This window comes from Cervus canadensis, chromosome 6 (genome assembly GCF_019320065.1).
Source record: "Cervus canadensis isolate Bull #8, Minnesota chromosome 6, ASM1932006v1, whole genome shotgun sequence".
Classification (NCBI taxonomy): Eukaryota; Metazoa; Chordata; class Mammalia; order Artiodactyla; family Cervidae; genus Cervus; species Cervus canadensis.
Window position 1 is genome coordinate 14,174,008 of NC_057391.1, and position 24,605 is coordinate 14,198,612.

A 24,605-nucleotide genomic window follows, 5' to 3' on the forward strand; every position below is an offset into this window, starting at 1 on the left:
ACTTGCTTAGCGCTGGGGATACTATCCCTGCCCCCACAGAGCTCACAGGCACTAAAGACATACACAGATAAACAGAATACCTGCAAACTGTGATAGCTGCCACACAGTGAGGGCTGTGATAAATCCTGGGGTGAGAGTGAATTTAGATTGAGATGGGGCTCAGGAAAAGCATTTTGAGCAAGTGATGCTCACCTAGACACCTGGAGAGATGAAATAATTTATGCAAAGGCGCTGAGGCTGGAGATAGTTCAGAGCCTTTGGCTTCAAGGAACTGAAAGCTATTCAATGGGGCTGGAGCCCCGAGTGAGAGGAGCAGGATGGTTCAGCATGGGGCTAGACAGGTAAGCCAGGGCCACGTTTGTGGCAGCCGGCACCTCAAGGACAGGAGGTTGTCTTTAATTACAGGGTAAGCAGATGCTCCGATGCCTAAGCAGGAAGATGGGAGCTCTAGCTCCCTGAGGGGAAACCTCCAGGGTCATTTCTGAGGACTGGACTGGGTCTATTCACTCTCTGGGCTGCCCCTGAACTGTATCTCCACCCCCAACCACCCACATACCTCGTGGACACAGGAAGATGAACAGTAATGACTCGGAAGAGGGAGAGAAGTGACTAGGGACAATGAGGGGCTGAGGAGGGGGGTGGAAGCAGGGGGGCCACCTTCCTGGGTCACCTTGGTGATCACGAGTCAGGGGCACCCTGTTTTGCCTCCCAGTTTTGGAATGTTAAAGCACAAGCTGGTGAAGTCATCTCTCTCCCACTAAGCCCTCCTTCAATCCAGCTGGTGGGTGGAATTTTAGGTTTCCCCACCACTGGTGCCCAGAGTACTGAATTTCTCCTTTCCTGGTGGCTCAGTTGGTAAAGAATCTGCCTGCAAGGCTGGAGACCCAGGTTCAGTCCCTCAGTGGGAAAGATCCCTTGGAGAGGACATGGCTACCAACTCCAGTATTCTTGCCTGGAAAATCCCATGGACAGAGGAGCCTGGTGGGCTATAGTCCATGGGGTCGCAAAGAGAAAGACACGACCGAGTGACTAAACCACCACCACCAAAGACAGGGACCAATGGAAAAATGTGACTCTGGCCTGGGGACAACAGAGCCATAACTAAACATACAGGCAGAGGCCTCAGCATTGATTTCATTACTGGGTGGAGGAGGCGAGATTGGGAACTGTAATAAGTTCCTTTTCTCATTTCCAAGGTTTCACTTTCAAGATGATCATATATAAGGATTAAAGTCCTAATATTTTAGAGGTTGTTCCGACAGGATGTTTTTACAGCTATAAATAAGCTGCTCTTGGGTGAGTCTGATGTGTTTGGTTTAATGTCGCGTTTTCTCATTAGCTTTCTCTCTCCTACTCTGGGCGCTTCAGCCTGGGAGAGTCTGACAATCCGTCGGGGCCAGGATCCAGGCCAGGGCCTCAGAGACTCCTGCCAACATTCCTTGCTCTTGGGGTGTGCTCCATTCTTTGCAAGATCCTTTCTCATCATTTGTGGGAGACCAGCAGGACAGTCACTATCTGCACTAGACTAATGAGCACCCAATATTCAGAGAGGGAAAGGGGGTTGCCTGAGGTCATGCAGCAAGTCAGTGGCAGGGCTGGGATGGAGTTGGTCAGAGGGAAAAAATGCTCACTGGCTTCCCCAGAAGCCCCTAGATTCTGCTTTCAGTATGACAGCAGGCCAGTCTGCTTCCTGCGGAGGCCTTTGAAGATGAATGTTTGGCTTTGCAGATGACTGGAAACCTCTGTGATGTACTGAGAAGGCCTGGCTTAACTGGGTGCCTGGGATTCAGCTGGGGGAGACCTGATGCTGACTCACCACACGTGAGGCTTGGTGGTTCCATCGGAATTTCTGCATTTGGCAGCGCTGGGCGGGCTGAGGGCTTCTGGGCCCTCACCTGATGCCAGTCCACCCCGGCAGTGGCTGCAGGCGGGCTTGTGGTCCTCTTGGGAGGCCCTTTCCCGAGCAGGGTCTCCTGGGGCCCTGCTGTGGACAGGGTGCCCTGTGAGGAGTGGGCTGGCTGAGACAGCAAGCCCAGGCCACCAAGGCAAACTTCAGGTGGTCACCATCTTTTCCCAGTTGGGAAAACCCAGACCTTTTGAGTTTGGAAAAAAATCTGGAAGCATGGAGCTGCAGAAAGGGCCAAAGCTTTGATAGAAGTAGCCAGGCATACCAGCCCAGCTGGGAAACAAACAGAAGGGCGTGGTGGGGAAGCTCTGTGCTCCTTGCTCCAGGTCTGGCACTGGCTCCCTGACTTACGGCCTCCTTCCCCGCGAGGTTTCTGGGGCTTCCACCAGATCATGGTGCGCCTGGGTGGCAGCTGACCTTCCTGACTCTCTGTGCAGAAATGAGGACACGGGCTTGGTGGCCCCCAGAAGATCTAAGGCCAAGTGTGTGCCTTCCTGGAGGAGGACCTGTACCTGTATTTGCCTGAGTCCTCACCATCAGAGACTGCCAGCTCAGCGCTCAGCTGTCCTCTGACCGGTCCTGCAGCAGAATTACCTTCCTACCTCAGCTGAGTGCTCCCTCAGCTGATCTGTGACCAGATCTCCCCAAACTCAGTGTTCCTGCTCGACCCTGTCCCCAGCCAGGGTCGGGCCACATGCCCAGCACGGGAAGCCGCATAGTCTAGAACAGTGGTTCCCAACTGGGGGTGGCTTAGCCCCCAGGCAATATTTAGTAATGCCTGAAGTCAGCTTTGGTAGTTACAGCCCACGGTGGTGTTGGGGTTGCTATGGTGAGTAGAGACCAGGGATGCTGCTGACTACCTACGATGCACAGGATAGCCTCATGGCAAAGTAGTACCCAGCCCAGATGGTCAGTAGGCTGAGTAATCCCAGGCCCGGGATTAGACTGTGATCTATGGTGTCAGACATTCGAGCTCCACTTCTAGCTCCAAAGCCTCCAGCTGTGTGACCTTGGGAATGTTCCTCTTTCTCGCCTAGCCTAACGGTCCTCAGCTGTAAATAGTTCTGAGACTATTCTATAGTTCTGTAAATAGCTGTGAGAACTAGCATTTTGAATCCTTAGCAGGGTGCTTGGCAGCCAATAAGGACTGCATACATATTAGTTCCTCTCATTCATTAATTCAGCCATAAAGTACTTCCAGGGAGGCAGGGGTCCTCAAATCTCACAGTCAAGTTGGACCTACAGATGAGTCTGTGAGGAGTGATCTGATAGAGGTCAGGACAGCCTTTGAGGGCCCACAGGAGGGGGTGACCTGCTGAGGGGGTGGGTGGGTACCTGGCAGAGTTAGGATTTTAAGAAAAACTTCCTTGATTTATTGGTTGGTTAATCACTAAGTTGTGCCTGACTCTTTTGTGACCCTTTTGTGACCCTTTTGTGACTCTTTTGTGACTCTCTTGTGACTCTTTTGTGACTATTGCTCACCAGAATCTTCTGTCCATGGAATTTCCCAGGCAAGAATATTGGAGTGTGTTGCCATTTCCTTCTCCAGGGGATTTTCTGGACCCAGAGATCGAACCTAAGTCTCCTGCTTTGGCAGGCGGATTCTTTACCACTGAGCCACCTGAGAAGCCCTCCTTGGCTTATTAGGAAGTCTCAAAATGCACACTTCTAGTTCCAAGCCTCAAGATTCAATTCCACACATATTTTTCAGACATCTGCTCAAAGGTTGAAGTTCAGAGGGGCAAAAAGATTTGTCTGAGGCCACACAGCCAGACAGAGCTTTCCTCTGGCCTGGTAGTAATGGAATGAGGACACCGGCTGATAGCAGTTCCTGATGTTGGAGAGGCAGGGCTGTGGGGGCCGATGGAGGTGGCCCGTGGTGGTTCTGTTCACAGGGGGACCACCTAGGGGGCACGGAGTGCTGGTCTCCTCCCTCAGGCTCCCCTAGGGCTTCCTTGCCGCGTGTGCATTACCAGAGTGGTTGTAGGGAGGTCAGGACTCTGTCCCCTAGAGCACCTTCTAAGGCAAATACATCGTTAAGAGGGTGGATGATGCTTCACCTAGTTGCTCAGATTCTCTTGGTAGAAGATGTTTTCAACAAGCCTAGTGGAGCCTGAGGAAGCGATCAGCGCCTGGAGGTTGAGATGGGGTTGGGCAGGAAAGACCCAGAAATGGGCCTGCAGTCTTTCTGTGGAGAGGGGCCCTGCACCATACGTGGGGCTGAAAGCCGTAGGCTGGGGCAGTGAGGAGGGGGTGGGGGGTCAAAGGGCATGCTCTTACTTGACTATTCATTCCAGATCAGAGAGATGGTTATTTCTACTCAGAGGTCCTGGAACAATGGCCAGGAGTGGGGCGTTAGGCACCAGGGCACAGCCTGAGGACTTGGGGCTGGGCTTCTGGGGACCTCAAAGAACCAGAAGTGTTTCCTGCCACCAGGGGTCAACTTGCAAAGAATCCAGAACAGCATGGCAGCAGGCCTTGGCCTCATGGGGGCAGCCTTGGCTGCCTGCCCCAGAGCTGGCAGGGGAAAAAATCCACCATCTAGGGATAAGGGGGCTCAAAAGGAGTTCACAGCCTTTAGGTATCAACCCCTCATTTCATCATTATGGATGAGTTTCTTTTACTTTTGATTAAATAAGATATGCAAAACGAGTTCAAATGCAAAACCCTTAGGAAAGATGACAACTTTAAGGCTTCAGCAGCTGAGAACCTTACATAGTCACCTCTAACCTTAGCTATCCTGTCCATGAGCCCAGGAGGGCTGGTGAAAAGGGCACAGGCTGAAGAGGCAGGGGGTGGATGGGGCTGTAGGTCTGGGGGGTAACCCCCCCACCCCACACCACACTGCCTCAGCCTGTTTCAAATGTAACTGAGGCTGGTCCTCCTAGACCATCATGTACAGTTTAAAGAAAAAACACTCTGTTCTCATCCCGGGTGAGTGGCCAAGTCTTTTGTGTAGATAAGGTCCACCCTAATAAAACTGCTTCCTTCTGTAAACTTTCGTTGTTGGGGAGATTTATGGAGTGCAATGCAGGAGAGCCATCACCACGGGCATCAATTATTTATGGTCCTCTTCCTTCCGCCACATCTTCCCCTTGTGGCCCATGGGGATTATAGGCTGAGAGCTATGGATCTCTTCTGCAAGGTTTCTGGTAGATTCATGCAGCTTTTTCTTGGTTACCCAGCTTGACAGAGAGTTCATCACCTCAGCAAGCCGCCAGCACTAATAGAAGCCACTCCAGCTCTCAGCAACCTTCACATTCATTTCCAAATGCTAATGGAACCATTGGCTTACAAATCCATTCTAAAATTTGGTCAGGCATCCATAGCTAATTTTGCTGATGGTAATTTCCAGAATATTCTTTCTCCTTTTGGCTAATCAGGACTAGAGTTTCCTGGGGCTCTGGGTCCCTGGTTTTCCCAGCAACTCTGACTTCTGGTCATCATGCTGGAATGTAATAATGCCTGTGGCCTGGAGTTTTGGTTCATCCAGGGGCTTGGGGATATATGGGGATCTCCTCTCCTAACCTGGACTCTGGTCCTTTCTGTCTGTTGTTGCTTTTGCCCTTCCTAACTTGGAGCCTGCTTTCCTTGCTAGATAAGATGGCAGCAGACCAGGTGATCAGATCTGACCTTTCCTCTGCCATTTGTGAACATTCTGTGGGTCCTTCCCTTGGGACTAAGGATCCTTCCTTCTGACAGAGCTCAACAGGCCCAGGGCAATTGAAGACTCAACACATTTGCAGGAAGCAGCTGCCTGAGGCTGTCTAGGGAGCGTTTCCTGAGGAGATGGAGCCCCAAGGTTCCCCCAAGAGATGTACTCATTTGGGCTCAGGACCTGTTCTGGGCAAAGTTGAGAGGCTGGACCTTCTTGTCCCCAATCCCCAGATAGGTCTGACTGATCCTGAGAGCTGTGGGGGTTGGACTCCCAAGGACAGGACGGCTGTGGCCAATTATGATGGCATGACCAGCCTAGCACTGAAAAACCTCTGCACCCTAAAATAGCAACCCAATGGCCGGTCACAGTGCCAGACAGGCCACCATCACTGCACCAAACCTTTGGATTTGGAAGGATTTTATTTATTTAAACAAGTTATTTAAAAAGTCTTAAAGAGTCTCAAATACAAATGTAATCATTGTCTTTTTCTAAGTCTTATCAGATGAAAGCTTCCAGATGTCTGTCTCAAAACAAGACACAGGCTGACAGAAGAACTGGGGTCTCTATCTGCAGACTGGGGAGATGCCTCCTGGGTTTCTCCAGTTAGGGGAAGAGAACAAGAGTTGAGCGTGTAGAGGAAGCTGCAGGAGGCAGCTCATGACCTTGACCTCAGTAACAAGCTGAGGTCCTGAGCTACCGGCCTCCCCTTTGTAGCCAGGGAACGCTATTGATCCTGAAAGAACTCATCTTGTTTGACACATTCTGCTGCTTGGGCCATTGTCAAGGTTCAGCTACACTTCCCCAAATCCCTGAAGCTTGTCTTAACCTCCCTCCTCTCTAGAGTCCCTGACTGCTGGGCACACACAGATCACAATAACAGAAGCAGGAGACTGAACTTACCATTTAAGAGTCTTTCTCCCCAACTAGACTGTGAATTGCTGTCAGTTGAAATGTTACCTTCATCTCTATATATCCCAGTGCCTCACACACAGCCAGGCCCAAGGGGAGATGCTCAAAAACTGACCTTGGAATAGAAGATGGAGACATGGGACATTCTCTCTCTCTTGCTGTCCCCGCCATCACGGCTGGCCACCCGTGTGTGCTCAGCCTTCCCCAGTTCTGTGAGTATAACTTCCTCTCTCTTCTTATCTGCTGTCACCCATGGCTGCTGAAATCCTTGTCCTCAGGGGCCTGTCCAAGCCTCAGACTCCCCTGATCCTCCCCTGAATGTCCTTTCCCTTAGCCTGGGCCTTTCCTTCTGTAAAACCCTGATCACACACAGCCTTGGCAAGGACTGTTTTTGTTTTGTTTTTTACTAAACCATGCAGATCTTAATTCCCTGATTAGGGATCAAACTTGTGCCCCCGGTAGTGGAAGTGTAGAGTCTTAACCACTGGACCACCAGGGAAGTCCCTCATGCTGCCTTGATAAATGTTAGATGGGTCCATGTGGTTCCCCATTGAGCAGGGAGTCTCTACAGGGGCTCCATGGATGAGTGGGCCTGCTGAAGTTATACACCTGTACTCAGAAGAAGTCTGGAGTTTCTGTCATCTTATTCTCTAAGTTCAGGACTGCTGTTCTGCATTGTTTTCAGGCTGACTCCTATTTGGCAAGAACAAATTCTGCTTCCTTTGGATATCTTAGTTGCATTTGACAAATGCTTTTTGGATTTACTGAAACTGATTTTCTTTGTTGCATTTTCTAACTAGGCCTGACCCCCAGAGTCAGGAGTCCAGGGCTAGTCCAGCCGAAGCACAGAACTTGATACCTGACCTGTGTGAATGAATGCCCTTGCCGCTCCTGGTACACAGCCCCTTACCCTCAGACTGGGAGCTCCCTGAGGGCAGGGCTCTTGCCTCTGTACCTCCTGGGATAGAGCACAGGGCCCAGCACAGAAAAGGCACTGAAAAGATTTGCTAATGTGACCACCTAAAATGGGACAACTATTACCATCTGCTGACTCTGCAGGGCTGTTTTTGAGAATGAATGAGGCGCAGAAATTTTCTGAAAAAAAATTAAAGTGCTCGGCACATATTGCATGACTACTGTCAATATAGAGCAGTAATATTTATATCTTGCTGTATTCAATGGGCACGAGATAGTCCAGATGCAGCTCAGGAAACGCTGAGCGTGAGCCGCATTTCCGTCCATCTGCCCACTGTGTGCTAGGCATCCATACTCCTCCCCTCCGATCTGGGATCTCTGACTCAGGCCCCACTCAGATTCCACCCCCTCTCATGGAACAGCTGCTCAGTGTGGGGGAAAAGCATGAGGCTAATATTTCTCTCACTTGTATCACCTCAGCAGGTCATTCAGCCTTCCTGGGACGTGGCTTCTTTACCTGGAAACTGGGAATAAGGAACCCTGCCATGTTCACCTCACAGAGTGGGGAGAATTCAGAGGGTTAATGAAAGTGATGTGGAAGTGGGATGGACTGATAGGTCTTTTCTGGCAAATTGGGAGGCATGGTCCCTTCTCATGGGGCCAATGGGGCAGAGCACACGCACAAACCCAGGGCACCTATCCGCCCAGAGTATGCCACAGGGGCGTGTGCTGATACCAGCAACACAGGCTTTCCCCACATGTACTCTTGGGCAGGGCTAGACCTCCAAACAGCTTTAGAAGTAAAGCGTGCTCACAGCTATGGACGGCTCTGCCCCTCTGGCAGGCTTCCCAGGTGGCTCAGTGGCAAAGAATTCGCCTGCCAATGCAGGAGACTCAGGAGATGCGGGTTCAGTCCCTGGGTTGGGAAGATCCACTAGCGTAGGAAATTGTAACCCACTCCAGTATCCTTGCCTGGAAAATTCCATGGACAGAGGAGCCTGGCAGGACACGACTGGGTGACTGAGCAGGCATGCATATGCCCCTCTGGCAATCCTGTGAGGTTTCAGCCCCATCTTGAGAATCGGAACCAGGTGAGGCACATGCCCCAGACATAGCACAATGCTGGTGACACCATGGGTCTGCGTGGGACCTCTGCAACGTGACGCCGAGCCCGCATGCGGAGAGGCCCCTGTGGGCCGCCTTCTGGAGCACATCTGGGACTTCTGCCCACATGGACACAGGGCTGGGCCGCTCACACACAGGCTGCCTCAGGCATGCAGGGCACTGTTAGAGCCCAGGCAAGGGGTTTTGCCATTCTGGCCTAGGTTTTGCACAAGGCTCTGTGGACCCAACGGGACCCTTGGTCCTGGGGGACATGTCCCCACCAGCACCCTGCACAGAGAGGTCTTGAGACAGCTAATTGTTATTGATGATCTTGACTTCCTTCTTCTAGCCACAGAGATGAGAGGCAGAGAGTCCCCAAGAAAGAGAGCAAGGGGAATGAGAGACAGCCCAGGAATGGCAGGATAATGACCTAGGGAGCTAAGAAGAGTGAGAGGGTGGGAGGGCAGCTCTAAACCCATCCTTACCTCCACCACATGAGAGGAAAAGCCCGTCTGTGACATCTCCAGCCCGAAGGAGGTTTCATTCTTATTTGTGCCTAAAACAGAGGGACGGAAAGATGTCAGCTGCATGCATGACTTCTTAGTGCCAGACATGTCTGCAGGTCAGTCCCCAGCACCTGTGACCTGGAAGCACTTTCAGTGAGGTGAGACAGGGCCCCAAGTCTGAGTCCAGCTCATCCACCCCAACAGCAGGCCCCTTCCAGGTGGCCATGTGGGTTTATTATTAGCAACCCTGCTGAAAAGGGATTGGAACACCTTATATTACAGGGCACGCATACTATGAGAGTGTCAACATAGGGGAAAGATCCAGAAAAGTGCATGGAAAGAAATCATCTACATTGTTGGCAAGAAATGGAATTTCCCACTTTGTTCATTCCTACTATTCACCAGATTCGGTTCCAGATGCCTCTGGATGGTTTCCAAATTGTAAATCGACCCTTAGGAGGAAGAGTTGTCACCACCACAGATTTGCAGAAGGAATCCCATGTGTGTCAAAAACGCCTCCTTGCAGAGGGGCTCCAACGTGTCGATGCAGCCAATGTTCTCATCATACAAGGTGACCATTTTGAGAATAAATTCACTGATCTGGATGTTTAATTCTAGGGTAAGGGTCAGACTCAGGTCCATACTCTCTATTCCTTTATCATCATTTTTGAGGGCTAGTTTTTCTCTTTTCCTGTGTCTGCAGCTCATCATTTCCAATGCAGAGCAAGCTGCTCAGACTCTGGGATGCCACGCTGCCTTCTCTTTCTTTGACCCAGTGAGGCAAGGTCCCCCCTATAGCAGTGTACGATGCAAAGGAGCCCTGCGCAAATCAAAGCTGGAGTCTGAGTCATAAGGAGAGAGCAGTCTGAGGGAACCTTGCAAAACGGTGGGGTGGGAGGCGGCAGGACTCGGGGAGTAAGTGTTTCAGGCTGTGGAGTTGGGCTCAGCTGGGCTCAACTTGGGCTGCCAGATAAAATATGGGATGCTCAGTTAAGTTTGAATTTCAGACAAACAGTGAATGGTTTTTTAGTATGTCTGCCACAAATGTTGTATTTTATATTTGCTATATCTGGCAACCCTCATTCAAACCCCAATTCCTTCCCAAGTGGTGGGAGCTCTGGCAAGTCAGTTACCTCCATGGTAAAAGGAGGAGCTTATCAGCAAAACCAGACTTCAAGGCTGTTTGGAAAGCATGGAGTCTCAGGTCCAGCATGGGAGCGCTGGGGTTTATCAGGAAGGGAGAACTTCTAAACCCTCCCATCCTGTGGGGCTGGATTTTTTTTTTTTTTTGATGTGGATCATTTTTTAAAGTCTTTATTGAATTTGTTACAATATTGCTTCTGTTGTTTATATATATTTTTTTTTTTGGCCAGGACTTAGCTCCTCAATCAGGGATGCAACCCACACCCCCTGTGCTGAAGGTGTGGGGCTGGATTTCACTCACTTGGGCTTTACCTGCCATGAGCCCCTCTCAGGAAGCAGTGCTCACCTTCCAAGCTGAAGATCCTGTCCCCCAGGGCGTCGACAATGTCCTTCAGGGCCGCCTCATCAGTGACGTTGAAGAAGTGCTTGTCGTCGGGGTCACTGGCGATGTATTTAATTTCGTTCAGAAAAGCTTCTGGGTTGATGCCCCTGCGGTTGTAGTAGCCCAGGACCTGCCAGGGAACGGGGGGCCGGGGCGACAGACAGGACATGGCACAGACCTCCCCCACACCCAGGGCAGGCTGGAGCGCCTGCTCTAAGCTGCAGTGCTGGGGGAGGGAGGCTTGGAGGTGTTTTCTAGTTTCTGAGGTTTCAGAGCCTGCCTGGCAATGGAGGGAAGGAAAAACCCACAGCTGTTGTGAAGACGTAACAAGGACGGGCCCATTTGAGGGCCCGGATGGCTAGTTCACTGCCCAGAAAACACTCTCCCATCCACAGAGTCCCCGGGGGGTTGATGGCAAAGCCTCTAGAAGGTAAGCTGGGGTGGGATGGGTGGGGCAGGACTCACGGCCACGGCGTATCTGGTCACGTTGTCCCTCTCGCTTTGCTGGATCACCTTCTCTAGGTCCGGACTGTCGTGGGACTCCCCATCTGTGATGACAATCATCACCTTCTTGGCCCCTTTCCTTCCGCCCTTCTGGAAAGCCTCTGAGCTGGAACCCGAGCACAGGGGAGGGTCACAGAGGGAAATGGGGATGGGGCAACCCCCCAACCTCCTGCAGAGGCGCGGCCACGGGAGCCGGGGCTAAGCCCCCCAGCAACACTACAGGTGTTGGAACCTCAAACCAAAGAAGCAGCTGGATTGAGACACCCAGACTACTTGTCCGCTTGGCTGCTCAGATGGGTCTTAAATCTGCTTGTCTTTATGTTTATTTATTTTTAAAAATTTAAAATTTTATTTGAGTATAGTTGCTTTACAATGTTGTGTTAGTTGCTGCTATATAGCATATTGAATCAGCTATATGTATACATTATGTGGGCTTCCCTTGTGGCTTCACTGGTAAAAAAAATCTGCCTGCAATGCGAGAGATCAGGGTTTGGTCCCTGGGTCTACATATCTATACATATATACATGCATGTATACATACACATACATACATACATATATCCCCTCTTTTTTGGGTTTCCTACCCATTTATGTCACCACAGAGCATCCCTTGTGCTATACAGTAGGTTCTAATTAGTTATCTATTTTAGACACAGTATCAATAGTGTATATATGTCAATCCTAATCTCCTAGTCCATCCCACCCCCACTTCCCCCTTGTTACCCATGCGTTTGTTCTCTATGTCTGTGTGTCTATTTCTGTTTTGCAAATAAGTTAATCTATACCATTTTTTCTAGATTCCATATACATATGTGCATTACTATGTATTTGCTTTTCTCTTTCTGACTTACTTCACTCTGTATGACAGACTCTAGGTCCATCCACGTCTCGGCAAATGGCACAATTTCGTTTCTTTTTATGGCTGAGCAACATTCAAATCTGCTTGTCTTTAAAAAGTGACTTAAAAACCCCTCTCAAGTCCTGATCATGCTGCTTTGGGCAAGCAGAAGGGAGGGGGTGGTTCTGGGAGGGGAGTTCAGGGTCAGGTGGAGACCTTTAGAGGCCCTAATTTCATGGTTCAAAAACCTCGGTGCACATTAGAATCACCTGGGGAATTAAAATAAAAATGATGCCAGGCCCCTCCTGGACTCATGGAATCAGAATCTCCGGAGTGTGGTCTGGGCACTGGAATTTTCCAACAGTTCTAATGAACACGGGGGTTTGAGAACCACTTCCCTAAGGTCTGAAAGGTGATGATCCAGAGCAATTTAACACCCAAGCAAATGTGTGTGATGAAGTGTGACAAAGATTTTTCCCAGGAGAACCACTTTGATTCTATTTTGGGAACTATTAAATATCAAATTCTATGACAAATATTCGTCTTTCTTGCTTTTTATTTTGTTTTCAGTGGCCAGAGCAGGTGCTTGGCCTGCTTGCTGGGCAGTCCAGCCAGGGGCCTGGGGGCTGGCATGCTGTGGGCAGACTCTCGCAGCTGGTGACCCATCTATGAAGCAGAAAAAATTGGCTCCTGATAACATCACTAGCTATTGGTGCCTGTGTGGCCAACTCTCCTTCAGACTGTGAGGTTCTGAATTTTCCAATAAGGAACTAAAAACAAATGTTATCCTTAGGCACTGCAGTAATTCCTCACGGGTCTGACCCATAGATTTAAGCACCATGATGCCAGGTTAAATTCCACCTCCAGGCTCCAAAGCGTTGGTTACCAGAGGTATCTTTTGTTACACAGCAAGTTGATGAGCTGACATGCATGATTTAGATGCTGAGGAATTCACAAAAGTTAGAATAAATTAGTTCAGAGCATTTTCAAGCTACCAGTTAAGAGAAACGGACCACCTGCCACTCTGAGAAATTCTATGATATTCTGGATATGCTGGCTTAAAAAAACCCCTCTAATTTTAGTAAGAGGCGTGGACTGAGGCACACTTGACAGGACAGAATATAGAGAATATTTTGGGCTTAAGCCCGACTCAGTGGAGGGAGTCTACGAGCCCCTCAGAGGAGACTCAAGATGCTCCCAGACCTTCTTGGAGGGCCAGGTCCAGGAACAAAACTTCAGGAGAAAAAAATATGGCAGTGGAAACACAGGTTCTATTACATGTAGAGCCAAGGACATTTCAGGATTATATTTCCATAGAGTGGAATGGTGTGAATATCTGTATGAATCTGTAATTGTGTAAATACTGGCACGAGTCATCGGATTTAAAATTGTGAATTTGTACTATGTAAAAGACTTGGATTTGTTGCTTTGTAAATTAGACTATAACTTCCTGGAGAGCAGTGAGAGCTTTATACTCATGATAGGTTCCGTGAACCTGGAAGCCAGGGTGACCGGGTGGAGAAAGCAGGTCGTATCACGTCCCCTTTCTGCTCAAATCCTGTCCTGGCTCCCATTTCTCCCAGGTCCTGACAGACCCTCAGTGACCCTTCTGACCCCTTCTCCTGCTGGAATCTTTCCTGATCCTGGGACCACCAGGCACATTCTTGTCTTAGGGCCTTTATCAGAGCTTCTCCCTCTTGGAACTTCCTCCACTCAGCACCCCGCTGGCCAACTTGCTCGCCTCTTTCAAGTCTCCACTCAAATGTTAGTTCTCAGTGAAGCCTTCCCTGACTTCCCCGTTAATGCTGATTAAGTATGTCTTCTCCACCCTGCTTGACTGCCTTTACCAGGCTGTATTTTCCACCCCCCACCCCCACCCCAGGCTTGCCAGTGGCTCAGTGATAAAGAATTCACATGCCAATGCAGGAGACACAGGTTCAATCCCTGGGTCAGGTAGATACCCTGGAGAAGAAAATGGCAACCAACTCTAGTATTCTTGCTGGGATAAACCCATGGACAGAGGAGCCTGATGGTCTGCAGTTGATGGTGTTGCAGAGGGTCGAATATAACTTAGAGACCAAACAACAAGAAAATTTTTCCATCATATCTTGTATCTCCTAGCATACTATATATATATATATATATTTTTTTTTTTTTTTTTTTTTTGCTTATTGTCCGCCTCACCCTCAGCTTCACAAAGGCAGGACATTTATCTGTTTTGTTCACTGATTCATCCTGAGTACCTAAAACTGCGTGAGGCATATAGTAGATGCTCAATAAAAAGTGTTGAATGAACAAAGGTGGCATCACAACGCTGCCCCGCCCCCTCCCCTAAAGCCACATGTGGCTACCAGAGTCACCTTCATATGCACATCTGATGATGACATTCTTGTCCTTAAGAACCTTCACTGGCCACTCACACTTGCTTTGGCTACAACAGTACCACTCTCATAATCTAGTTCCAAACCTTTGCAGCTTCCGGGCTTACTATCCCCCCAACACAAACTGTGCTCAGGAGCAAAGCTCTGAACATAAATGTTCCTTGACTTCCCCTCTCCTCTGTTCTTACTGGGGCAGAATGTCTTCTCTACCTCTCCCTGCTGGAATCCTGGCATTTTCCTAGGACAGGTCAGATGTCCCCCAATCCTGGCAGTCCTCCCAAGACCCTCCCTTGGAACCTTCCCTCTCTCATCCTCACTGAGTTAGGCTGACACTTATCAGAGCTTCCCTATTAAGCCTGGGATCACGAGTTACCATTTTTATAAACCCTCAAGTCCATGGCCTGGATCTTTTATTTTAGTAGGTGCACAGAAAAAAATGCACTATGAATAGCTGAGTGAGGAAAGAAAACCTTTGCCCTTAGAAGGAGCCAGCTGTAATTTGGACCCCAGACTTGGCCAGGCAGAGCAGATTTGAAAGTTCACTTGAGGTGCAGGTTGCACACCCCAGCGGTGCTTGTGAGTCACGATGGTTCAAGTCCCTAGGTGAGTCAGACACTTACACTTAGCCTGGGGGAGATGGGCTGCGAAATGAGATGCAAACAGTGGGCTGCACCCCGATGGGAGTCAGTCAGCTTCTCACTGATAGCTCAGTGGGTGTGGGCTTCCTCATTTCTCCACTGGCCACTTCACAGGGCCTACTCGGGGGTCTCAGGGGCTCACCCCCATGAAGACAAAACAGCAGCAAGGGCCCATTTCTCAGGAGGGTGAGTAAGAGCCATCTTTACAAACAGAGATGCTCATTTAGGGAAAAAGCTTGAGCAAGTTTTATCAGCAGACAGAAATACGCTGGTGGAGCATATAATCATAAGGAGTTGTGAGGTTGGAAAACACTCTTTGACCACACGAAATCATGTCACTACTAAATAGCTCCCACATTGCAAAATTCTGCTAAACACATTGACTAACCCTACTTGAGGGGGGATTATAAGGTAATGGGACTGTGGTCTCAATGAACATAGCAGAGCTCATATTCGTAGGTATAAAATTTATACATTTAAATCTTCATGCCTTGGACACAGTCATCTTGGGAGTTTAGGCTACAGCTGGAAAGATCTGGGGAAACTGACTTTAAAATCATTCACTGATTCCAGTGTGGGTGAGTATGGTGTTCTGAGCAATGTCAGGGTCACTGGAATAAGCACGTAGCTATCTGGATGGCTATAAATAACATTGATTATCACTGTGAGTTCTTGTGTCACGTTTAAAAAGCCAGCCTCATGGCTCTATAATCTCAGATGTTAGATTTAACCCTGTTACTCACATTCCGCTGATGAAAAATGCCCCACAAGAAGATTTTGTCCTTATGTGACCCACACACTTTTGATAGGGTCTCAGTGGTAGAAGATATTTCCTGAAGTTGGCAGCAAAAATATCCCCTGTCCCCCAAAGGCTCTTCTGTGATGTGACCTTGCCATTCCTCCATCAAGGAGGGAAATTAAATTCTCTTCTCCTTGAACCTGAGCTGGCCTTAGGGACTTGCTCAATCATAGACTATGGCAGGGAATTCCCTGGTAGTCCAGAGGTTAGGACTCCATGCTTCCAGTGCAGGAGACAGGGGTTCAATCCTCAGTCAAGGAACTAAGATCTCACATTCTGTGTGGCACAGCCAAAAGAAAATTATGACAGAAGTTATATTCTGGGGCTTCTGCAGCTAGGTCACAGGCAGTCTTGGAGTTCCTGCTTGGGTCCCTTGGAAAACTTCCTCTCAAAGGCTGACTGCCATAAAGTGAGAGTGTCAAGCCACATGCCCACGCACAGGAGCTCAGACTGCCAGCCTCAGCTGGACTCCCAGCCCACAGCCAGCCTCCACTGCCAGCCATGTGAGCGTGCCATTCTGGATGACCAGTCCAGTTGAACCTTCAGGTGACAACAGCACCAGCTAACACCAGACTTCAACCACACGAGAGAACCCGAGGGGAGCTGACGGCTGAGCCCAGCCAACGCCCAGTACTTGGAGGGGTTAATTATTGTCTCTTCAGACACTAAATTTGGCGGGGCAGTAATAGATAACTAGAACAGTATCTGAGATCTAGAAAAATTAATCTTTTTTTACCGAGCAAATTCAATTCCAAATGCCGTCCGGGTTTCTGTCCCTCCTCTCTGCTCGATGTGGCTGGCAGCTTCCACCACGTCCCTCACAGACCTGTAGTCGTTGAGGTGAAATTCGTGTACCACGTCTTCCCCATACTGCACAACTCCAACCTGCGAGTCCAAGGAGAGGGCGACAGAATGTCTTGACCCCTGAAGGCTGGCCCTTTGGGGATGAGGCCTCCTGGAGTCATCTCTCTGGGACTGGTCAGGAGTGAGGAGGCCTGGGGACCTTCCGAAGGGAGAGGGATTAAGCCAAAGGGAAGCAGGTTCTGCCAAGTCCTGGGAATGAATGGCTGGCTTGGTGAGACAAGTGGGAGGTGCCTATCGAAAGAGGAGACTGATCTAAAAGACCCAGCAGATTAAGTTTCTTACTTAAAAAGACAGAAGTTGAGCACAGAATTGAAATCTAAAATCTTAGGAATACTGTGGGAGGATGGGCTATGGCATTGTTCACCAAAATCTGGAGCTAAGATTCTTTACATTTTGGAAGAGAAGTCTGAAATATTAATTAGCCTCAAATATTAATAGCCTTAAAAGAAACAAAATCTGAAAAGAATAAACAAAACCTAACTGTAGTAGGACTAGACTGAACAAACACTACTGTTGGATGGGCCCACAGAGTCTGTTTGGTAAGGGTGCATTTCCGAACGCTGAATTTTCACCTGGCATACCCTAAAACAGTTTCCCAGGGGGTGGGGAACTCATCACTTCATGAGAAAGCCCACTCCCTTTTTACCAGCTTTGATTGCTACAAAACAGTTTCTTAGGGCTTCCTAATGGCCCAGTTGTAGAGAGTCTGCCTGTCAATGCAGAAGACATGGGTTCGATCCCTGCTCTGGGAAGATCCACATGCCTTGGAGCAACTAAGCCCGAGCACGATGACTACTAAGCCCGTGTACTGCCCCTAGGTAGCCCCCATTTGCTGCAGCTAGAGAAAAACCTGTGTGTCAATGAAGACACAGCACAGCCAAAAATAAATACATAAAATTATTAAATAAACACTTTCTTAGATGACTTGAAATCTGCCACCTTGTCATTTCTATTCACTGGTCCTCATTTGGCCTGCCAAAACAATACAGAACAAACCTCCCCCCTCACTGGCTAGGCAGCATTTCAAATATGTGCTGGCAGCTACGACAACTTCCCCAGTCTCTGCTCCAAGATCAAAGAGTCTAACTCTCCCCCTGCCTCACCCAGCGGGATTCTGCTGCCTTCTCACACTCTCTGGCTGATCAAAGTTTTTGTTAATAGATGGTGTCCATCCCAGAGGACAGTGGTTGATCCCACCCAATGATGCTTTTCCCAAACTGTCCCTTGATGTGCCCAGTGGAGATGGGTGTCTTGGGCTGCAGGGCCCTGTTGCTGGCCCTTTCACCCACATCTTTCTAGTGCATGCAAAGACACTCCCCCACACCTCAGGGCAGCATCTGCCATGGGTTTGGGGGGCCCTGTTTGGAGGAGGAGAGAGTCCCAGTCATGCTCACCTGGATCTGCCCGGGGCCAATGTAAAACTTCTTCAGGATGTTGATGAGGAAGTGCTGAACCTCTACCCAGGGGTAGATGCTGTTGGAACCGTCCAGGACAATGACGATGTCCATGTAAGTCTGGCACCCTGGGGAGCAAGGACACGGTCACAGGTACCCCAGGAGCCAGTGTCTGAAAATCTCTGGTTCCCTGAATGATTGTCCAAGGAAGCCCGGTCTGGGAGCCGTCTTGAGGCTGAACATTTATTTGGGCCACGTGAGAGAGGAGCCCAGGAATTCCTGATGCTGCTCCATGGCTCTGAGCTGGCTGTCTAAACACAGCATCAATTAAGCCAGAATGCCTCTGCTCCTCATCAGGAACTGACCACCATTGGGTCCTTGTTTGGGAGACAGCCAACACTGCCCAAATCTGTAGTTCATTATTGTGTATTTTACAGTAATACGCAGGCTGGCATTTACCACTTTCAGCTCAAATGAATGGGCTTCACTTCTTAGGAGGGAGGCATGGTGTAATGGCTAGAAATGTGGAATCTGGCATCAGACTGTTTGACCTCTGGCTTTGACCTTGGACAGTTACTTAACAACTTGGCATTGGTTTTCACTTCTGTGAAAGAGGCACAATGATAGTAGAGGATTGCTACGAGGAATTAACAAGGTGATGCTTCAGGGGCTGAACTCAAGAATCTTAGCTGATCCTCATGTTATTTTTTTAACCAAACCAGTTTGTTAACATAGTAATGACATCATCAGGTCAAGCTCTTGTGCCTTGATCTCTGCTTTGAGTCTGAAAGTTTCTCTATATTCTTGTAATATGAATACCAAATTAAAATGAATAATGGCAACAGAATGAATAATGAAACCTTGGTACCATAACAAATGGAAAAGGAGTCTTTTAACATCTAAGGAATTGATTTCTGTTTGTGAAACAGCTGGGGTTACTCTGAAATAAGATATCATGAATCTTATATGATATATACTAAACTATACCACATTGAAATACTGGGCACCTGCTTATTTTCATTGGAGGATTTTTACACTATTTTCAAATAAATCTACTTTATAGCAATATAGCGGGGGATGGGAGGTGGGGGGTGCTTTGTGAGTCAGCCACTCCAGTAACTCCTGAATCGTGGAGGTGCAGCGTGTGGACAGCAGTGCTCACCAGAAGGCCAAGGTGGTGGGTTTGAGCCCAGGCGCCTGCCCGGGCTCTGTGTTTGGGAGAGCACTTTAGAGGCTCTGGGTGGCTCGGATGCTCAGGGTCGCCTCTGCTTTAGGAGAAGCTGTGTGGATGGCTCTCGTCTTGTCTGCATGTGATGGTCCTACGCCTCCAGGCTGATGGTGCCCGATAACTTGGTCCTTCTCGAGTGTACTGCAGCCCCACACCTCTGGATCCAGCATGTGCTGGAGTGCTGCACGGTGCCGGCAGCCGTGAGGACGAGAGACAGAAATGCCTTGATTGGGGGGGGGGGGAGCGGTTCTAATCTACTGGTAGGGACCAGGTTTCTTTTAAAGCCAGTTTTATTATTAGAATGCATGTATTAGTACTGATCTCTTTCTTAAGATTTCAAAATTTTTTTCAAGACACCTTGGGAAGAGCCTTGCTTTAGGTCTGCGGTTTTGAAACATGGCTACACACACTTCTGAACACAAACGCACGCACGTGTGTACACGCACCTGGGCCTCCCAGAACCGCCTCCTCACCCCACTGACCAAGTGCCAAGCAGATCAGATCCCAGGTCATTACCCCTTGCCCCCGCCACCCCTGCCAACACCACGGAGGATCTAACTCAGCAGGTCTAGGGTGAGACCCCAGGTGCATGTACACACGTGCGTGCTCTCCCACTGATGTGTGAGAACAGAATCGAAGCCCCTCATCACCCCTAAGAGGACCACTTCCCAGACCCCGTGGGACTGACCCTTCCTCCTCCCTCCTCCATGCACCACCTTCTGTCTCTGACTGGGCGCTGTTGTCCGGAGGGAGGCTGCCTTTAGCCAGAGGAGCTGATCCCCCGACCTCAGTAAAGCAGGCAGCAGCTGCTTGGGCAATGGTATTTAGCCCACAGGAAAGTGAGGCTCGGAGCCACGCCAGAGGCAAGGTCTGCACTTGACGTCCCAGACTTTCCTGGCAGGTGGGGAGAGAGTGGGAGGTTTGTGTTCCCTGAGGCCCCAGGAAAGCTGGGCAGCGCTTCCTCACGTCCAGGAACACAGATTAGATGGGACTATTACCAGGAATACTTCTGTTCTCCTTGACCCTGCACCTCCAGGGCAGCTGCACTGTGTAGCATCAGAGGGCACCATTCACACTGTAGTCTAAGTGAACCACGTCCCCAGATTTGTGCAGCGAGCAGCCTGCCTGCTGTTCATGGCAACCTGGCCATCTCCTCCTCACTCAGGTTTGCAATGAGCCTCTCTGGCTGCCAGGATGGTCTTCATAACCTTAACCCCCCCACCATCACTCTGTAGGGGAGGGTGGGCCAGGATTGTGACCCCAGAGGTTACCCAGAGAGCCGGAGCCGGGCAGGGCTAGAGTCCAAGCTCTGCTTTGCAGCCACGGGATGGGGTGGTCAGAGCCCGGGGCCTCGCAGGGACTGCCAGTTGCTTAGCCTGAGTCTATAGATTGGAAGCCACTTACGTTGGAGAGCTGGGGCCACAGTCTTGGAGAACCTGAAGTTGGAGTTGACTCGTGAACACATCCCTGTGGTGTAGTAGGAACTGCCACACTCGTGCGACCAGAGCGGGCTGCAGGCCTATGGAGCACAGTATGGACCCCGGTCAGTGGGGAGCCTCAGGGAGGGTCTGGGCCCAGAAGCCTTTGGCCCAGCCCCACCATCCAAGACACCAGATGCTATCCTTAGGATTTAGAGGGTCTTTTCCAAGTCTAACTGAAATCTATCTTGCTGTAACATGTACCAGTTCCCTTGATTTCAGGTGGAAGGGAGACTAATCTTAGAATCCACCTTTGTTTTATTTTCAAAGGTCTCCTTCTCCACCCCATCACCAGGGTTGTGACTCTCCTTCCCCTGCCTGTCTACCCCTCCCACCACACAGGAGGCAGGAAAACCTTGTCCTCCATGGGAGGGGACCCTTCAAAGGCTTTCCTGAAGAGATCACCTGAAGGTCATTACCAGGCAAACTTCCAGGACAGGGTCCCAACAACATGCCCATGGCTCTTTCTTACTAGGGAAAGGAAAAAGCGTGTTTCTGCTCTTTCTATGAAGTTTGCTGCCAAAACATTGATGTCAGCCCCTCGTTTAAAGACTGAATGATGAGTCCCTCTCAGAGTCATTGAAAATGAAAGCCCAACTTCTGTCTTTATTTTTGTCCTGCTGCTGGAGAACTCAAGACTAAATTTTATTCTGTTATTTCTTTTGGTTTGGAAGAACAATTGTTCTACTTCCAATCCCTTTATTTAATTAGGTTTCTTTTCTAACTCAGATTTTAAAGGTTTTATCTGTGTCTTTTGTTGAAGCTTCTGCAAGTTATTTCTGGAAGTGGGTGAGAATGAATAATGGGAGAGTATGTGATGGATAGGAGAAGGCGATGGCAACCCACTCCAGTACTCTTGCTTGGACAGTCCCATGTATGGAGGAGCCTGGTAGGTTGCAGTCCATGGGGTCGCTACGTGTTGGACATGACTGAACGACTTCACTTTCACTTTTCACTTTCATGCATTGGAGAAGGAAATGGCAACCCACTCCAGTTCTTGCCTGGAGAATCCAAGGGACGGGGGAGCCTGGTGGGCTGCCGTCTATGGGGTCGCACAAAGTTGGACACGACTGAAGCGACTTAGCAGCAGCAACGGCAGCAGCAGGTGATGGATAATGGCTGGAGGGATAGAAGAATGATGGATGGATGGATAGATGATGGATAAATGAATGGAGGATGGATGGATGGGTACATGGATGGATGGTTGATGGATGTGGGAAGGGATGGATGATTAGATGGGAGGATGAGGGGGTAGACTGATAAGCAGACAGATGGGTGGCTGAATGAATGGATGGATGGATAGATGAATAGAGGGAAGGACATTTGGTTGGGGGATGGACTGATGAGTAAATGGATGAATGGATGAGTGAATGAGTTAACAAAGGTTGGTATTTACAAACTAGGGTCTTAACCGCCCCTCACAGGCCCCAGGGGTTGTGTCACACCTTCCCTCTCGGACCTTCATTCCACCTTGTGAAGTCAGTGAAATCAAGTTGATCGGGTTTGACAAGGAGCATCAGACGGAGAAGGGTGTCAGACCAAAGCCCCTGACAAGTATGTGTGGACAGGACCAGGGCTCCTGTTGCCCTTGGTTGTGGATGATGAGGGCTGTGGGCTGACCATTTACTGAGGCGCCTCGGGACTTTCCCTGGTAAAGCCACTATGCTCCTGTCAAATCTCTGAGCATCCCAGTCATCTCACTGCCCTGGTATCTCATTTGTCAACAGAAATGGGCTGATGGGTGGCAGCAGAGAGTGATACCAGCTTTCCTATCTTAAAACGAGTGGTGCATTTTATTGGGCTTTTCGGGGTAATTTACTCTGAAATCTTCTCTTGCAGCTGTTTCTAGGAACCATCAGTCCCAGCATCACCCACATTCATAGTGGTTTACTTGAACATGGTGGCAAGGGGTGGGCAATGTCAATCAATCAGGCCACCTGCACTCGCCCACTGTGAGCAAAGCTTGCATCTGCTTGCCTGGGCGGGTGCAGAGAACTCCCAGCACCTAGTGCTGCTGACTTTCTGTCCTAACAGCATGTTCATATTACTCATTTGTTATCATCACGCCTCCAAACAGAATGGAAGCTTCAGGAGGGCAGGGAGCTCTGCAGACTGCTGAATCCCCAGTGCCCAGCATCAGGCTCAGTTCATTGTAAGAACTCAAAAAATAGTCTAAATGAATGAACATCTCTACCACCTCAGCCCAAGTACTCCTTCCTTTTTCTTCCTTGCTAAGACTAGTTTCTTCTTTAAAAACAAAACAGAACCATTCTCCAGGAAATCTCGTCTGATCCCCCATGCCGTTCAGGTGGCCTGCCCCCCTTTATCCTTTCCTCTGTTGTAGAAACTCTGCATTCACTCATTTATGACTTCCGCCCCAAGTCTTCTCAGGGTATGTGGTGTGTCCTAACTCTTTCATCAATTCTGGAGCAGAGATTCGGCCTCTGCCTTGGACACTGGGCTCCCCAAAGAACAAGATAGCCCCCCCACCCTATTGGACTGTTAATAATCTTTATCCCTGTTCCTTTTTAGGCTGTCTGCTCCATGCTCCCTCCCCCCCCACCTCCAAAGGGAATGTACACAAAAGGCTCAATCCTTTTTCTTGTCTGAATTGTCCCTTGAAAAAGTTTAGGGTGCAGTAGGCAGAATGGCACAGGCAGGAAGCTGGAGGAGGGGCTGCTCCTGGGGCGCACAGGGACGGGTAGTCTGGTGGGCAGGCATGTTCAGCCACTCCATGTCCCTTGCGGCTCCAAGCAGAGGGCATGTGGGGGCAGGAAAGGCTGGGGATTAGAAAGAGGGCCAGTGGGTGGCTCTTACCAGGAAGCTGTTGTCCTTGGGGTTGGTGGCCAGGCTCAGGCCGAGACGCATGTTGTCCTTCCTCTCAGACACGTTGGATAGGGTGACCCTTCCTGGGGTGGAATGGAGAGGCTCAGCCTGCAGTCCCTCCCGCCCGCCTTCCGCCCAGCGTCTGCTGCTGCTGCTGGCGGCCAGAGGGGCCCAAGGCAGAGGCAAACAGGGTCCTCTCCCATTCTGCCTGCCCCTCTGGACCCCTCACTCATCTGCAGATCAGTGAGCCCTTCACGGTTTACTAAGGCCTTGCCCAAAGGTCTTATGATTACTTCCTCTCAACTTGGTGTGAGAAGAGGAATATGAGGCTCAGAGAGGCCAAGCAAGCAGCCCAGAGTCACACAGGAAGCACATGACCGGGCTTTCCATCTCCTAATCCAGAGCTTTCCCTCCTCCAGCCATTTCTGTGTCCCACCCCAAACATACCAGGGCGCCCCACTGAGGCTGGCTCCTCCAGCTCCTCTATGCAGCGTCTCTTCCACATCTTTCTTCAAGCCAACCTGCCATGAGCACTGACCAGTCCCCTGTCCAGCTACCTCAGGGTCCAGCCCTCGGCTCAGCTGATAAACTGACACAAGACAACCGACTCTTTCTCACGGGGAACAAATAGCCAGCTTAACAAGAGCCTTCTAGAGGTCCAAGGTCTTGCCCAAGAATGTCCTTCTGTGGCTGGCCCCCAGAAGAATATTCAGGCAAAGGATTATCAGCTGACCGGGTGGAGGGAGAGGGTCGTGGCAGATTAAAATTACTGAGTCGATTATATTGGGTAAGGTTTTACCAGATCATTCTGTCAGGCCACTGAAGGAAAGATGTGACCTTGAATTTCCCTGTGTGCGTGTGTGTGTGTGCAGGCACCTGGGAGGTGGGTAGAGTTTAGGGGAAAGTGAGTTGGGATTTTGTTAAGCCCCAGCAAGCAGTCCTCCTGTGCTGTGAACAGAACCTAGATGTTTTCTTTGCTTAAGGGGAGGGGCGTGATCTCTAAGAACATTTAGCTCTGCTGGCGATTGGAAGTGTGAAGAGTTGGCCAACCCTCTGGGGCCCAGGCCAGCAGGGCCTGGGCCCAGGCACGGGCAGAGCCCAGAACTTCAGACGGCCGGCAGCACTGTGGGCG

The 24,605-nt window shown here is 49.8% G+C and overlaps 1 protein-coding gene across 1 annotated transcript in view; it reads right to left on the bottom strand.

The window, feature by feature from the left end:
- ITGA11 (integrin subunit alpha 11) overlaps nt 1-24,605 on the bottom strand; it is a 129,891-nt gene that overhangs the window by 38,236 nt on the left and 67,050 nt on the right. The window contains exons 4-10 of the mRNA XM_043470899.1: nt 23,465-23,556; nt 20,574-20,688; nt 17,942-18,069; nt 16,420-16,568; nt 10,989-11,133; nt 10,488-10,653; nt 8,978-9,048 (exon numbers count right to left, since the gene is read on the bottom strand). Coding sequence (XP_043326834.1) covers nt 8,978-9,048; nt 10,488-10,653; nt 10,989-11,133; nt 16,420-16,568; nt 17,942-18,069; nt 20,574-20,688; nt 23,465-23,556 — 866 coding nt within the window. The remainder of the gene's footprint in view (nt 1-8,977; nt 9,049-10,487; nt 10,654-10,988; nt 11,134-16,419; nt 16,569-17,941; nt 18,070-20,573; nt 20,689-23,464; nt 23,557-24,605) is intronic.